The sequence below is a fragment of the Camelus dromedarius genome, chromosome 14, assembly GCF_036321535.1.
Source record: "Camelus dromedarius isolate mCamDro1 chromosome 14, mCamDro1.pat, whole genome shotgun sequence".
NCBI classification, from domain to species: domain Eukaryota; kingdom Metazoa; phylum Chordata; class Mammalia; order Artiodactyla; family Camelidae; genus Camelus; species Camelus dromedarius.
Genome location: NC_087449.1, coordinates 49,748,678 through 49,764,564, shown reverse-complemented (window position 1 = coordinate 49,764,564; position 15,887 = coordinate 49,748,678). Strand labels below are relative to the sequence as shown.

The 15,887-nt window shown below is 55.4% G+C and overlaps 1 protein-coding gene across 1 annotated transcript; it reads right to left on the bottom strand.

Annotated features, from left to right (window-relative positions):
* Positions 1–7,899: 7,899 nt before the first annotated feature.
* MATN1 (matrilin 1) lies at positions 7,900–15,604 on the bottom strand. Its single transcript, XM_064493321.1, has 7 exons — positions 15,022–15,604; positions 12,338–12,560; positions 11,148–11,273; positions 10,277–10,699; positions 9,531–9,683; positions 8,573–8,680; positions 7,900–7,943 (listed from the first exon to the last, which is right to left on the bottom strand). The coding sequence occupies exons 1-7, from the start codon at positions 15,583–15,585 to the stop codon at positions 7,900–7,902; spliced, it is 1,641 nt and encodes a 546-aa protein (XP_064349391.1). The 5' UTR covers positions 15,586–15,604.
* Positions 15,605–15,887: the final 283 nt, after the last annotated feature.

Genomic DNA, 15,887 nt, shown 5'->3' with positions numbered 1-15,887 from the left:
CCTCCTGGGGGTGTTCCTACTCAGTCCCAACCCTTCCCTATCATCCAGGTCTGAGCTGCCACCCCTAGTCCAGCAAAGCCCCTGGACTGGCCCTGGGAGACCAGAGGTGGCTCCCGCCCAGGCCCTTTGCCGGGCATCTCGGAGCGAGTGATTCAAGTGGGAGGTAACAACCATCTCAGAGGAGACCCACATCCCCGGTCTCCCCTGGAGAGTGGTCGCTGCCTTTCTTGGGAGCCTCTGTGTGCAGGAGGGAGGGGGTGGTTTACAGGGATTAGGTTAGGTGCTACTGAGTGTGACCAGTGACGGAACTAGCCCAGCTCACAGTAAGGGCTGCTGAACCCCATCCCCCTGAAACCACCAGCCTGGCCACCCCATTCCTGGGCCGATGGTGCCATCCTGTGGCCAGATTCCGCCATAGCAACCCCAGGGGATTTCCACTCTTCCACAATCGTTTACTAACTCCAAGGTCCAAGGCAGTCCTTGAGATTTTCTTGACCAGAGTCAGGGGGAAATGGAAACTGGGTCACCCAGGTGGTAACAAAAGGTGAGTGGGAATATTAGAAAATTAGTTTTCCAACAGGTCTGAGCAAAAACCAGACTGTACAGCACCTAGAATGTTCAACCACTTAGACTTTTATCTTGGAGCTAATAGGGAGCCAGAGAAGGTTCTTGAGTGGGGTTGTTACCTGATCATTGTGCACCATAGGACCATTACTCCAGTGTCAGTGTGCAGTAGACTAAAGAACAAAGCAGGAAAGCCAGTTAACCTGCTATGGTCCCAACCTGTGGAGAAAGGACTAAAACCCCCTTTCATCCTCGTGAGTCTGAACCTCAGAGATGAAGTTTTGGAAAAAGCCCTGACTTTGAAGCCAGAGATTCCAGGGTTCAAATCCCAGCCCTGCCACTTATGGGCTGGGTGACACTTTACATCTGGCAGCTTTGGTTTCTCCGTTTGTGAAGCAAATCTACTAAAAGGATCGCTGAGAAGTTTGAATTAGAAATTAGGTGTAGATGACCAAGCACCTAGTGGATGATCAAAAAAAGGTAACTCAGTCGGTGACCTAAATCTGATTCCGACCCCAAATACACAAAGGTTGCCAAGCCCCCAGTGAGCAGAGCTGTCCCCTCCCTAGGTCAACATACCCGGATTATGGCCAATCCCCCTCCCCCAGCGCAGCAGCTCAGAGGGGAGGGGGTCCACACTCAGGTAGCAGGAAGTCTCTGAGCAGCTCCTGCCTCTTCTTGTATTAACTGCATTTGCATCTGGAACAGATGGGGTGTTGGGACCCCCCCTCCCTGACATTTTTCACAGTGCATTGGTTCTGGAGAAAATCATGTAATTAAAACAGGAGAAATGCAAAACAATCCCCTGAGCCGACTTTGCCATCTTCCGTCCCTTGTAAATCCATTAATGAACTGTAATTACAAAGACAAACCCCTTATTGAAACCTGGTAACCAATTCACCGTGGGGGCCAGGAGACTCCCATTGTCCTCCAAGACCAGAGGAAAGAAAGAGAAAAAAATCCTAATTAGTTTACTCCTGTTTATCTCTACAAAAATCAGAAAAAACAAAAATATCCGTTACAAGGGAACTTGCCTTCTGCCAATAGACTGCAGCTGCCCTGGGGAGATGCTGCTTTTCCTTCTCTCTGGGACTCGTTTATAACCCTCTGTTAATGAAACTGAAAGCAGAGAGAGACGTGGGAATGACGTGGAGAGGGTGGGCCGCGTGAGGACCTGGAGTCGCTGTGGGCAGAACTGAGATGAGTTAGCGGCAGGAGTTGGGGTTTGAAAGACCCTGAGATGCCATCCCTTGCCTCCCTTGGAGCCTGACAGCGTTGTCCTTTAAGAGCGAGTTCCCCACCCCCATGCCAGGAAAAATGATGGTGTCCCGGGGAACTGTCCCAGCAGGGTTTCCACGCCCTCCCTGCCCCTACCTGTGGAGGATAGGGGTCGGTTCTGCCCACCCTGCACCCAGGCCTGGCATCTAACAGCCCTTCCTTCTCCTTGAAGAATCACTGCTCAGTATTCTCAGTCCTGGGTGGTCTCGTGCAGCTGACTCCACCCACCATCCAGGGCAGAGCCCGCAAGCCCGGCCAGTTACAGCCTTGCATCACCGTGGCCACCGTGATCGGTCAAGGGTGAGCACAGGACCCATCAGAGCTCACGGGACTGAATTCAGGGAACGTTCCTACACTTGGAGGTGGCAGGGTATCAGTCTGAAGTGTGGGACCTTCTGGAGGAAAGGGCCTGCCTGGGCCTGAGGGCATGGTGGTGGAGACCAGAGTCAAGAGTAAAGAGAGACGGAGGCCTGAAGGCATCGCTGAGCCCAGCCCCCTCCCCCAGCACCTTCAGTCCCAGGACCCCCTCAACTCCCTTCTTAGGCTTAAGCTGGTTGCTGTGGCGTTTCTGTCACTTGCAACCAGAAGCCTTAACTCCCCTGGTTCTGACCCTCGGTGTCTGTGGGCCAGTCTTCGGGGGACTGACCTCCCTGCTTCTCCCACCAGCTGTCCCACACTCTCTCTCCCGCCATGGAAGTCCTCAGGCAGGAACACTGGGCACAGGAAGCAGCCCTCCCCCTGCAAAACGGCTGCGTCCTGAGCACACACCCCTCCGCGTGTTGCTTTCATGCAAAGTCCTGAGGCCCAGCCCCAGAGGCCTCAGACCCCCAGCCCAGCGGGGCCTCGGGTCCAGCAGTTCTAAGTCTCTGAGCTGGGCCCTGCCGCAGCCTTCGCCCCGCGGGCCCCTCCCTCCCACTGGGCTCTGATCGTTCTCCACGTGCAGCACCTTCTCCAGCCCCAGCCGGCCTGGTGGGACACTTACACCCTGCCTGGCTCCCACCAGCCCCCTCCTTTGGGGTCCAATTTGGCCCCCTCTGCCCACCGAGATCCCGCCCCAGGCTCCTCCAGGGCCAGGTCCACCACCTGCCATACTGTGAGCCTGCTGACTGCCCAGGCAGGTAACAGGGGGGACAGAGACCACTGGGATCTTCTAAGCGCCTACTGTGTGCCCTGGGCTTGACATTAATATCACAGGCAGCAGAGCTAAGTACAGCCTGTTCCTAAGCAAGGCCTCAGCACTGGCTAAACCGAGGAGTCGGTTCCTCCACCGACTCGGACAAGTCCCATCACAGCGAAGACACATGACACTAATGCTGCCTCCTGGGGTCACTGGAAGTATTCGTCGGGACCTTCAGTGCCTCCAATGCTGGTAACTCCTTCTGTGATCAGACTCCTTTCCCAGGTACTAAGGATGTACTGACTCGCTGTGTACATGCTGGTCTGTTTATTTTGAAACCTTGAAGGAATGTACCCTGATTTGTTTAATGTTCTTTGTTCTGGCAAGACATACAGCTATGCCGAAAATCATGCTTCTCCGGAGCAGTTCCTCAGTTAGCTGAGAGACTGTCTCCCGGGCTATAGACCTCAGTTTGGCTCAAAAAAATCTCTTTTCTACTCCTATGACAGATGGTTTATTGATTATTTCGTCAACACCCTAATTCCTCTGTCTGCTGTCACAGCCGGAGTCTCGGTGTACCTCTCTGTCTAATGTCTCTCTGCTCCACCAGACTGTCAGCACCATGACCAGCAGACATTTTCCATTTTGTCCCTAGTGCCTGGTGTATGCTTTGGCCTTTTGCGATGCTTAATAAATGTGGAAAGATGGAGGAAAGGGAGGAAAGAAGATAAGGAGAGAGGAAAGGAGGAGGGAAGGATGGAGGAATAGACCAGAACTGTCCTTACAGCCCTGACTCTCAGCTCCCTTCCCTCCCCCCTAGCCATATGCCCCTTTTCAGCTCTCCCTCCCTTCCCACACACTCCACTTTCCAGATTTTCCCTGCAGGGCTTCCCCCACCACAAGTTTAGCCCTCTTGCTACTTGCAAATCCACCTCTTCCGCCTCCTCCAGGGAGCCCTTTGGGGCTGACCACACCCTTGCCACGCCCCCTGACTGTCCAGGCACCTCAGCATGATCACTGCCAGAAGGGCACTGTTTCCTGCTGAGGAAGCTGAGGTCAGAGGGTGAAAGAGTTTGTTCAAGGCAAGGGGGCCACGGGGAACTCACACCAGGGCTGTGTGACTCCAAAGACAGGGCTGCTCCCCCCCTCTGCTATCACCTCTCCGTGGACCTTTCCTGGAAACTCGAGGTCTGATGCTTGGTCCCTGCCAGGCCAGACAGTTGCTGCTGGGTCAAACAATCCCGTCTGACTTCATCAGAGAAGCGTCAACAGCTTCTGGTCTTTGAGGACACACCGTGTGCTTCTTGGGAGATTTCTCTCCATTGACTTCTTGTTTTTGGCCATCTCTCCAGCTAACAGATGAAGAACTAAGGCCCACAGGGAGGTGGGATGACCTGTCCAGGTTCACACAGAAATAAGTGAAGCTGGAATGTCAGCCCATGAACACACGGACCTCTGTCTATTTTGTTCTCCCCTCTATTGCCCAGAAGGACTGTGTGGTATGAACATTTGCAGCATGACTGAGTGGTGGAGCCGGCTGCTGTCCCTGGAAGCCTGCAGACTCATATACCCTCCTCGCCTTGCCTCCTGAGCCCTGGCGATCAGGCTGGCACCACCCGAAGCAGAGAGAAGGCTGTCTAGTATTGGCCTCCTGGTGGGGCTGGGGGTGGGCACCTATTAACATGTCACAGGAGCAGAAGGCTTGCAGAGAGCCATGGTGCACACTCTGGGGTGGCATCCCAGCAGGTAACAGGTGCCCCAGGTGGCACAGCCACTGGAGGCCAGGTGGCCACAGCATCTCGAAGGACACCAGTACCAGATGGGAGCCAGAGAAGTGTGTAGGAATCTGACAGGTTTGGGTGTACCCCTGCGGCCAGGAAACCACCCTGCAGTGGGCACCAGTGATGCTAGCTCCACTTTGGATGTAAAATGTGGGTGGGTGATGTGCTGAGTGCTTTCCATTCATTACTCACTCACACCCTGCAACCCTCTGTGGGGCGGGGCTGGTAGTTCTCCTCCAAGGATGTAGCCTGGGGGATGCAGGTGGAAAGGCAAGCTCTCAGGCAGCTGAGGAGCTAGAAGTCAGGGTGGTCTGAAAGCTGAGAACCAGGACACAAAGGTCCCCACGTAGGTGGGAGGACACAGACATGAGAGGACAGCCAAGTCAGGGCTTTTGCCTTCCCTGAAATAGAAACTGACTGGACCGTGTTTAACTTTGCTGCAGTTTCCTGGGTGTCTCATGTGTGGCCAGGCAGGGAGTGTGGCCAGGCCCAAGCAGGCAGACCAGTGAATGACCCCATGTGGTAGATTAAAAACGGCCACGAATTCCTTGTCACTCTCCCTCCATGCAGAGGTGAAGTTTATCTCCTCATTGCTTGAATTTGAGCAGGCTGATAACCGCTTTGACAAACAAAATGTGCTGAAAGTCATGCAGTGCCAATTTGGGGTCTCAGACCCAAGAATCTTCTGGAAGCCCTGAGCTGCCATGTAAATAGTCCACTTCCTCCTGCTGGAGAGTGCATGTGGAGAAAGTAAGGCTCTGGTACTCCTTGGGTAAAGAGAGTGAGAGCGAAAAGCAAAGAGAGACAGAGACCCAAATAAATAAAATGCAAAAAAAAATAAAAAGAAAGAAAGAAAAGGAATATATGTACATATATGGAGACTGAAACATTATGCTGTGCACCAGAAATTGCAGCAACAGTGTAAATGGATGTAAATAAATAAAAAGCCAAAGACAGAGACCTCACCTGGCAGCTGTCTTTACCGAGGCTGCAGTCACGTGAGCGAGTGGTGCCAGATGTTTCAGCCTGACTGAGACCCAAACCACGGCAGCCCCAGCCAGTACCACATGGAGCAGAAGAAACACCCAACTGAGCCCAGTAAACCACAGAATCACACAAGAAGAGGTGGCTGTTTTAAGCCACTAAGTTTTGGGGTGATTTGTTACGCAGCAGTAGATAACTGAAACAGACTAGAAAGCCATCAGCAACCTAGCAAATGCTGCTTTTCTCTTTCCTGAGGACAGAAGCCCCCATCTCAGCCTTCCAGCACAGCCGGAATAAGAGAGAGACCACACAACTCTAGCACCTGCAGCCAGGTAACGAAGGTCTCCGTGTCCAAATTCCCAGAAGAGAGAGGCTGATTGGCCCAGCTTGGGTCACATGACCCCACTAACCAATCAGCTGAGTCCAGGAGGCAGGGTGACCCTGCACCAACAGGTATGTACTGCCACGCCGCCCCCGTGTGCTGGGGGAGGGGAGTGGGGATAATCTTAGAAGACAGGAAGTGTGGGCTGAGCCATGGCCACAGGGGCAGTGACAAGGAGCCTCCAGGGACAGCAGAAATAAATCCTTGCCCAGGGCCATAACAGACAAAGGACTCGGCAAAAGGTGTGTGTGGTGATGGCGGGGTCCCAGGTGGTAGTGTGACGTTCACATTACTCTTATGAGGTTGAGCTGTTGTACTGATGTGGCTCCGGTGCTGCTGGTGGTGTTATTTACCTCCTTGAACTGCCTCTAAGGGAGATCTTTCAGGATGATCTGAGCTTCTTATAAAAGCCTTTTACATGCCTTCAAGTGTGAATTGAGTACTAATGCTAAAAATGCCCCATTAAACAAGAATGGGTTCAGAAAATCACCCAAGCTCCCCTTCTGGGAGGTGAGGGATTGAGACTCCAGAGGGGCCCAGAACAGGGTCCGGGGGTCATGGAGGCCAAAGACTTTCCTTGTGCTGTTCCCAAGGCGGGGGCTGCAGCTGTCTGTGTTGGGGGCTGAGGCTCCCTACACAGAAGGAAGCAACAGAGAGGACTCCAAGGGGGTGTGGGGACGGGCAGGGGAAGGAGGGCCAGCCCAGGCTCAGGCCAGGACCCTGAGTCTCACAGGCGCATGCACACACACACACACACTCACCCCAGGGGCTTCTGGTACAAACTAAACTCTTTCTCTCTTCCTCCAGCTGGGATGAGGGTGAAAGAGCGCTCTGCTCAACTGAGGTCCCTTAAAGGACAGGACTGTGTCTGTCCCATTGGCCACCATCTCCCCACTGCCTGACGCAGGGCGCATCCTCTGTTTGTTGTCTGCATGGATGGATGGATGGATGGATGGATGAGGGGATGGTTCTATCTGGTGTCTTCGCCCTTCTTCTCTGAAGCCTTTTTCTTTTGATGTCTTGCCGTCTTAGATTCAAGCCTTGTCTCTCCAACAAGTTCTCTCATCACTCAAATGCTCGGCTTTCCCATCTGTAAAATGGGGATGACTCAAGACTGTTCTGGGTAAGGTCACTGGGAGGATGAAATGAGGCGGCGTCAGTGAATTTGTCATTGAAAAAGCAGGACAAATGGGAGCCGGTTTGGAAGTCGTGGCTGTCACCCCTGTTACCACCACTGTGGCTGTCCTGCAATCGGTCCCTTCACCTGCCACCCCCACCAATCCATCTTCCTGCTCCCTAAATAATCACGCTGCCTCTGGCCTCTTTTAGTGCTTAAGTTAAATCACATTTAATTGTTTTTCAAAAGGGAACAGAGAAACAAGAAAAGTGATTCACAGCACTCGCAGTCAAGAAAGGGTGGACTAAAAAAATAGGAATATATTAAGCTTTTGATTAAAAAAAAAGCAAACGCCATCCCTCTCACTCTCACCCCCGTGTTCTCCCTCATGCACAAGCGTCCCTGCTCCCAGACACACGCCTGCCCTCAGGCACACACACACATGCTCCCAAACACACACACACTCCCAGCACACGCACTCAAACACACACTCCCCCCAGGCTCGCAGGACGGTGGGTGAGGGAGAGGCCTGGTGCCATCCCAGGCCCCCACCTCCCAACCCACCATTGCTGAAATGGCAAAGCTAGACTAAACTCGGGCTCTCGGGGACACAGGCAGGACTCTGTAACCTGCGCTTGGGGCGAGGAGATGGAGAGGCCGTGGGGGACAGGTGGCCTTAGACAATTCTGTTCTCCAGGATGGCCAGCCGCTTACTCACAGCTTCCAGTGGACCAGGAGTTAAGGAGAGGGGCAGGTTGACCAGAGCAGAGCAGTGATGGGGGTGGCACCTGCAGTTGGGACTCCCCCAAGACTTTCTCTCACTCCCCTCTATAGCGTGTGTTCACCCCAACATCAAAATTTATCCATCCACAGCCCTCACAATGGTGACCTCCAAAAATAAGCAGGCAGTCACAGCGAGCCCAGAAAGCCCAGCCCCACCCAGTTGCAGGTTCAAGCCTGCTGGGTCCCCCACCTGGTCCCGCCTGAGCCAGGGTAGCTGTTTGGGACCCAGCCCCATTTGAGTGGAGACTGGTGGGGTTCATGTCACCGAGAGCCTGGGAAATGGGGAACCCATGGGCGCCATGTCCTGAGTACATCCGGGACTCTGTGTGTATCCCGTGTCTAGGTCTTGGCTTCTGCCTCAGTTTCTCTGTTTACGCCCGAGGAGCCTCTTCTTTAGCAGGGGCAGTACCAAAGCTGGTGCCAGCCTGCCGGGCCAGGCTCCAGCCTGTCTTCAGCAGGAGGCAGGCAAAGAGGAACCCACCCCAACCCCACCAGCCAGGGGCGCACGGCTCTGTCCTCTCCCCACAGTGCCCTCCCCCAGCCCATCCTCCTGCCCCTCCCCCCACCCCGCAGCGTCCTCTGGGAAAGGATATGCTTCCTGGTCAGGGCCTGCAGCAGCCCCTCCACTTTGGTCTGGAATTTCACGAGGGACTCGCAGGCACACGGGTCTTCCTCTGGGGTGGACAGAAGTGGGAGAAGAGAAAGGTGATGGTGAGTGGTTGCCTGGGAGGTGGGAGAGGCTGGGTAGTCACTGCCGAGGGCCAGGACTAGGGAGTCTTGGGGAAGGATGGGGCCTGGGAGATGTAAGAAGGCAGAGAGACACATAGAGTTTTTGAGACAGAGCTCCCAGGAGTGATGGAGGGGGCAACCCCTGAACGTCTTCCTGCCTCAAAGCCCTGACAAAGAACACCAACAGCAGCATCCCCACGCTGACCACCTACCACGTGCAGGACACTGTTCCCGGGGGCCTCTGTGTCATCTTGGTGACTCCTCACCCCGACTCTTTGGGTTTTAAGTCATTAACCCCACTTTACAAATGAAGACCTCGAGAAGTAACAGAACCTGCCCATGGTTCACAGCTAGTTAGTGTCAGAGCAAACATGCAAACTCTGGAATTCATGCTCTTTATCACTGGGGACCAGTAATGAGGTCACCAGCGAGGATCAGGGGAGGTAGCAAGTTTCAAATCCTGGCTCCTCCCATTATTAAGTTATTCCATCTCTTTGGTCTTGGTTTTCCTGTCTGTAAAATGGGGATAATAACATTCCTACCAAATAGGACTGAATGATTTAATATTTGGAGAGCTCTGAGAACAGTGCTGCTTGTGTAAGAGCATCCAATATATGCTCGCTGGTCATGAAAGTCGGACCGGCCAGCCCTCCTCCGGGTTCTGCCCACTCTTGGTGCCGCCCCAGCTCCTGTTTTCCCCACCCACATCCAGTTCCAGGATGGCTCCCCACACGCACACACCCAACCCAGAGCCCCACCTGCCCTCCCATCAACACCCTTTCTGGCCTCACTCACCCACACAGATCTTCTTCTGCAACTTCTTGCCAATCTGGTTGATGGTCTTGAAGTCAGCTGTATAGAAATAGTGCTCGGCCACGGGTTCCGAGGCGATTTCCCTCAGCTCGTCCTCCACGGCATTGCCCACACCCACGGCAAACATCTTAAAGCCTGCCAAGAGGAACAAGCTGAGTAACGGTAGCCATGGAGACAGGCTGCCAGGCTGAGCCTCCTGGAGAACACCCAGGCAATCCACACCAGACACCTCCTGGTGGCAGATGCTAGAATTGCAGGCACAATGACTGGGGGGAAAAGACATCAAGGAAATCAACGTTTACTGAGGTTCTACTGTATGTCAGACCTGTCCTAACCCCCTGCACCGGGAACTTTGTGATCTCATGTAACCCACATAACCATCCCTCTGGTGGTTATTATTATCCTCATTTAATAGGTGATAAAACTGAGACTCAGGCTTGTCCCAAAGTGGGGCTGCCTGCCAACAGTTGCTGTGTTCTTGGGAACATTTAACTGGAAAAGTTCCAAGCCTCACCTACCAAAGGGCCATCAGAACAAGCCACTTACTTTTCTGGGGCCTCAGTGTTCTCATCAATACAAGAAAGAGTTGGACAAACCAACCACTCCTCATTCACACTGAACCTGGGCTTAGGGCACTAATCAGGACAGACACTAAGATAAACTATAGTTGAGCTGTTCTACGTGTACCCCTGGCCATCGGTGGTGTTCAGGGTCCAGGCAGTACCTACCGAGATCCTTGGCTTTCTTGGCAGCATCATTAATGTAGTCCTGGCTCCGGCCGTCAGTGAAGACGATGCCCACCTTCTGGGCACCAGGCCTGGCCCCGCTGGACACGGTGAAGGAATTGTCGATGAGGTACTTGAGGGCAGCCCCAGTCATGGTGCCCTTCTCCATGTAGGACATGTTCCGCACCGCTGCCTTGATGTCCTTCTTGGTGTGGAAGCGGCCCAGCGGGAACTCCTGGCGCACGGAGCTCGAGTACTGCACCAGCCCCACCTGGGCCAGCTTGTCCGACACGTCCAGCGTGTCCACGATCTGGTTGATGAACTTCTTCACCAGCTCAAAGTTCTCCGGCCGCACACTCTTGGATCCATCAATGAGGAAGACCAGGTCCGTAGCGGAACTGCCACCGCCACTGCCACCGCTGCAGACTGGGGAGGGCGGGGAGGCGGGGAGACAACGTGGAAGGACGTGATCACCCATCCCAGCCGCTGGCTAGGTACCCACCTCACCCAAGATCTGTACGGAGGATCATCCCCAAAACTCCCTCCATGAAGCCCCGTTTTACAGCATTGAAATCTGAAGCTCTAAAAGCTGCTCAGTCACACAGCTCAGAGGTAGTGGCACCAAGTTTTGAACTCAGGATTACGTCACTCCTTCCACCATACTAAACCCACCACCCTCTGGGACAAAAAGAGGAACAGTAGTCAGGAGAGAACTTTGTGCAGACACCAAACTCTAGAAAGCCTCTATCTATCGCCATTGCAGATTGGTCCAGAGGCAAAGTGCAGGGAGGCTCCCGTGGGCTTCCTGGGTCCTGGCCAAGGCCCTGCCCCCTTCCCCACCCTCCCTGAGCTGGACTGTTTCTAACCCACTGACCATTGCAGGTCTTGCCATCACTGTTCAGGGTGAAGCCCTCGCGGCAGGCGCAGGTGTAGGAGCCTGGGGAGCTGAGACACACCTGCTCGCAGTCGTGGTCCCCCGTGGCACACAGGTCTGACACCACTGTGGGGACAAGGGGAGACTCAGAATCTCACGGTCACAGGATCTCGGGCATCTCAGCCAGGATGGCCCCTCCCATGTTCAGGGCAACTGAGGCCCCCAACAGGGTGGGGTCCAGGCCCCAGACGCTCAGCCTAGGGCCAGAATCACTGCAGCAGGGCTCACACCCCTGGAGAAGTTGCTGATAATAAACTAAAACTTCCTGCTAAAGGGGTCTAGGCCACGGGGGCGGGACCTTTCATCCCCTGTCCTCACTGCTGTATTCCAAGTGTCCAGAGCGGTGCATGAAGCAGTGAACACAGCACAGGGAAGGCGCTCAGCAGGTATTTGTAAAATACCACTGGGCATTATTTCCTTGAATCCTCACAATTAGATTCATGCTCTTCTTAGACCCATTTTATAAATGCGGAAAGGTCCGTACCCTGACCCTGCCCCTGTTCTTCTGGAGACTCTGCAACTTCTGACTAGTCCCGTCCCAAAGACCTCCCACAGGCCCACCTCTTATTTGTAAAAGGCTCTGAACTTTCTCCTGCTCAATGCCCAGGCCTCTCGGACCCTCCCACACCGCTTAAGGCTCTGGCACCCCAGCTCCTCACCCTCCCTCCACATCCAAATAGCATAGGCTTTTTTAGGCCCTCCCCTTACTGGTTTCCTTCCTACCAGGACATTACCACAAAAAGGGCCCTAGGTGTCGCCTCTCCCCGACTCCCTTAACTCCGGGCTGGGACTCGCCCGCAGATCAGGCCGCGCCGAACCCTGGCCCCGCCCCGGGCGCTGGTTCTACCTCAATCTGGCCAAGGCTCCACCTCCAACCTTGCCGCAAACACACTTAGGCCCTGCCACCAGCCGTGGCCCCGCCCCCGGTGTTGGCTCCATCTCAGTCCCCACCCTGTATAGGCCACAGCCCCGCCCAGGCCCTGCCCCGCTGACACTCTAAGCCCCGCCCCCAGCTCTGCCAAGCCCCGTCCCTGCCCTGGCCCCTCCCAGACGCCGGAGGGTACCCACTGTCCTCCACCCGCCTTCCGCCATCGCCACCCCCAGCCTGATCCATCCCCCGCCCCGCGCACAGCAGAAGGCCTCCTGGAACTTCTTGGACAGCTTCTCGATGACGCTGTAGCTCTCCACGTAGTCGATGTGCTCGTCCTGAGGCTCGCTGGCGATCTGCTGCAGCGTGGCCTTGTCCACGCGGCCCACGCCGATGGCGAACAGCTCGATGCCGCTGGCCCGGGCCCGCGCAGACACGTCCCGCACGCTGTCCTGGGGCCTCCCGTCCGTCACGACGATGACCACCTGCGACACGCGGGGCTCATGTGAGGCCGGGGCCTCCCACCCCGCACTGGGTGGTGGGGGGCGCTTGGCCCTCCAGTAAGACCCCGGGACGGTTGGCAGAGGAGGAGTTTGCCCCGGAGAGACGGAGTGGCTTGTCCCAGTCATACGGCTACCTGGTGTCAGGTGTATCTCCCCGCCAGGGTTTCGCCCCAGGGAGTAGAACCTGGGTAGCAGAAGAGGAGACAGAGCTCCTCTGACTGAGAGAGAGACGTGGCTGACTAGGGCCTCTGGATTTCTCCTCCCTCGGGCAGGCTGTTCTGTGACCATCTGAGGACAGGGCCTTGTCTCCCGCATCTGACTGGGACCCTTGACGGCAGGGCGAAACCTGTGCGCCCAGCACCATGCAGTTCTACCCTTTGACCACCGGAGGGAGGCAGAGGCTAAGGAATGGCACTTCCTCCCACGAGGCAGGTGGTTCCCGCACAGCCACCCAAGGAGTGAAGAAAGATGTCACGTTTCCTCCCTCCATTCTTCCCTCCATACTACCTGCCCTTTTCTAAAAGCAAAACACTTCCCTTCCCACAAGGCTCCTGTGCTTTATACCCTGGATGGGGGGACAGGAGGGGATCCTGGCGTTGAGCCTGGCCCTCACCATCCTCTATCTGAGCCTGCCCTGAAGTCAGGTCCTCGCAGCTCTGCTGGAGCCTGGAACTCCATCCAGCCCCCGCTGGCTGCTTTTCTGCTTCTGACCTGGGTCTGCTTCTGATTCCTGCTCCCCACGCCTGGCCTGGGTGCCTGACTCCCTGTCTCGGTTACCTGTAGTATAGTGGTTAAGGCAGGTCTGGGCTGGAAATACGGCTCCAAGAGTCGCAGCTCACCTTCCTGAGCCTCCCTTCCTTCATCTGGAGAAAGGGGTTGTGGCGAGGTCCGCGTGAGATGATGCATGGTAAGAAGCCCGGAAGGGGCAGCTATTATTTTTGTATCATTACTCTTGCCCCCTTAGGAGTGATCTTGCACAATCTCATGCCCTCCAGAGGCCTAGGCCCCTGGCACTGAAAACAGAGCCATGACTATTCACTGCCATGAGCTGCCATATTCCTGTGGTCCCCACTGTTCCTCTTCCATCCCTCCTTGGGACTTTCCATCCACCTTGCAGGAGCCTCCCACAGGTGAATGCCAGGCTGGACACCTAACGTCTGGTGCCAGCTCCCTCAGACCCTCTGTCTCACCAGCTGGAGGAACTCCCCTCATTTGCCCAGCCCAGGCCACTGGCCCGATCAGGAGTGAAATGGTTAACTCTGGAGATACCACAATTACAGATGTCACCACCATCCCTTCACTACCTCTCCATTAGGCTCACTGGGGACCACCACATCCTTTTATCACGACCAACCTCAGATCAGACCTTGTCAATGTTCCCCATCAAATGGGCCCTGCAGGCTGCCTGATACATCATTTCTTTGAGGGCTGTGATGGCTGAGATCATGTGCTATTATTGTCTGTGAGTCCTTCCATCACTTGTTAGTTGGGCAAGTTGCTTCAATACCTTATGCTTCAGTTTTCTCTTCTGTAAAATGGGAATCCCACCTCTGTGCAGGATCATATCATTCAACACTCAAGTGTCAGGCATGCACTGCCTGCCAAAGAGTTGGGTGTGGAGGGGGATAGGAAAGAGTACTGCCCTAGGCTGCGGGCCTGGGCAGGGAAATGGGAACTGCTCAGGCTGTGATGCAGAGGGGCAGGAGCTCGTGTGAGGACTGCTGACCAGGACAGGGAGAGGGCACCTGAGCAGGCTCCAGGCCCTGGGCTGAATCCTGAAAAATTACCATGGGGGTACAAGACCTGTGGAAACGCTCAGCACTCTGCCTGGAGGCCTCCCAGACTGTGCAACTTGGGGAGCATATCTTGGTTCTCCTGAGTCCTCGCCCTCCAAGGGTTATTAAATAAAGACATCACTAATGCCTACGTGGGCATTATGAGGTGCTAGGTGCTGTTCTGAGCCCTCTATGCCCGTGAACTCATTTGATCCTCGTAACAGACCTTGAGAAGGTGTAGTTACTCCCATTTTGTGGGTGGGGAAATTGAGGCACGTGAGATGAAGTTAACTGCCCAGGGTGGTACAGCTGGTGTGGTGAAGCAGGGGCCTTGACCCCAGACAAGCTGGTGGCAGTGTCCACACCCTTAACCATCACATAAGCATCTGGACTGTCTCTGCCTTAGGGGAGCTCAGGATGGCTGGGGAGCCAAGGTCAACTCAACTGAAAGAATCAAGGGCTACCCAGAGACCTTAGGCTCCTGGGTCAGAGGGTGGGGGACCATGAGTTCGAGTCCCAGCTCGGCCAGTCACCTTAGTTAGGTTGCTCCCCAACTATCAAATGGCCGCCTGGGAGGGGTGTCGTAAGAATTAACATGCAAGCAGGCAGAGCTCTTAGCCCACAATGGGAGCCTACAAATAGCGGATCCCAGCAGGGCGGGGCCCTACCTTGCTGATGTCAGGGGACCTGGGGCGACCGCCTTCAGCTTCGCTTAAGGCCTTGGTGATGGCGAACTGGATGGCCAGACCCGTCATGGTGCCAGTGGACAGCGGCTGGATGTGGCGTACGGCCTGCAGCAGCGCGGCCTTGGAGCTGTGGGCCCGCAGAGGGAACTCCTGCTTCACGGAGCTGGCGTAGTTGACCACGCCCACGCGGGTGGCATTGGGCCCCACATCCAGCGACTCGATGACCTGGGACAGGAACACCTTCACCTTCTCAAACTCCACAGGCCGCACGCTGCGTGAGCTGTCGACAACAAGCACCAGATCCGTGGGCCGGGTCCGGCAGAGGTGCCCTGGGAGGGGGCGGTGGGGGGGTGAAGGCAAAGAATAGAGGGCAAAGGTCAGGAGACTGGATGAAGGCAAGGGAGCAAAGCACCCAGGGCCACGCAGGTCTCGCCCCGAGGCCTCAGGCAGGGTAGGCGGGAAGTGAGCCAGGCTGGCTGGTCCTATTGTCAGTGCGGAAGATGCTTGGCCAAGCAACTTGCCAGAGGCCCCCCGGCTCAACCCCATGGGAAAGACAGAGGCTTGAATGGTGCCTTCACCTCTCTGAGCCTCAGTTTCCCATCTGTACAATGAGCAGATGATCACTTTTTTACTGGATCCTTTGAGGACAAGCAAAAGTGCTTTCAGGGTGTTAGCACAGAGCTGGGCACATGGGGTGTCAGGGCAGCAAAGGAGATGACATAGCCTCACTTCTCAGGTTTCAGCCCAGAGGGGCTGCCATAAATGAGGGGCAGCTCCTTCCCCTCGCTGAGCAGGAGGGCACTGAGTGTGGGCCCGAGGGCAGGCACAGCCTTGAAGGTCAATGCCGC

What these genes read in the sequence shown, in the direction of transcription:
- MATN1 (XM_064493321.1), bottom strand. Translation starts at nt 15,585, where the DNA reads ATGGGGTTGAGCCGGGGGGCCTCTGGCAAGTTGCTTGGCCAAGCATCT. An exon ending in GTTCCAGGAGGCCTTCTGCT is followed by an intron (nt 11,274 to 12,337) that starts GTGCGCGGGGCG and finishes TTGTCCCCACAG; the next exon opens with TGGTGTCAGACCTGTGTGCC. An exon ending in GCAGAAGAAGATCTGTGTGG is followed by an intron (nt 8,681 to 9,530) that starts GTGAGTGAGGCC and finishes TGTCCACCCCAG; the next exon opens with AGGAAGACCCGTGTGCCTGC.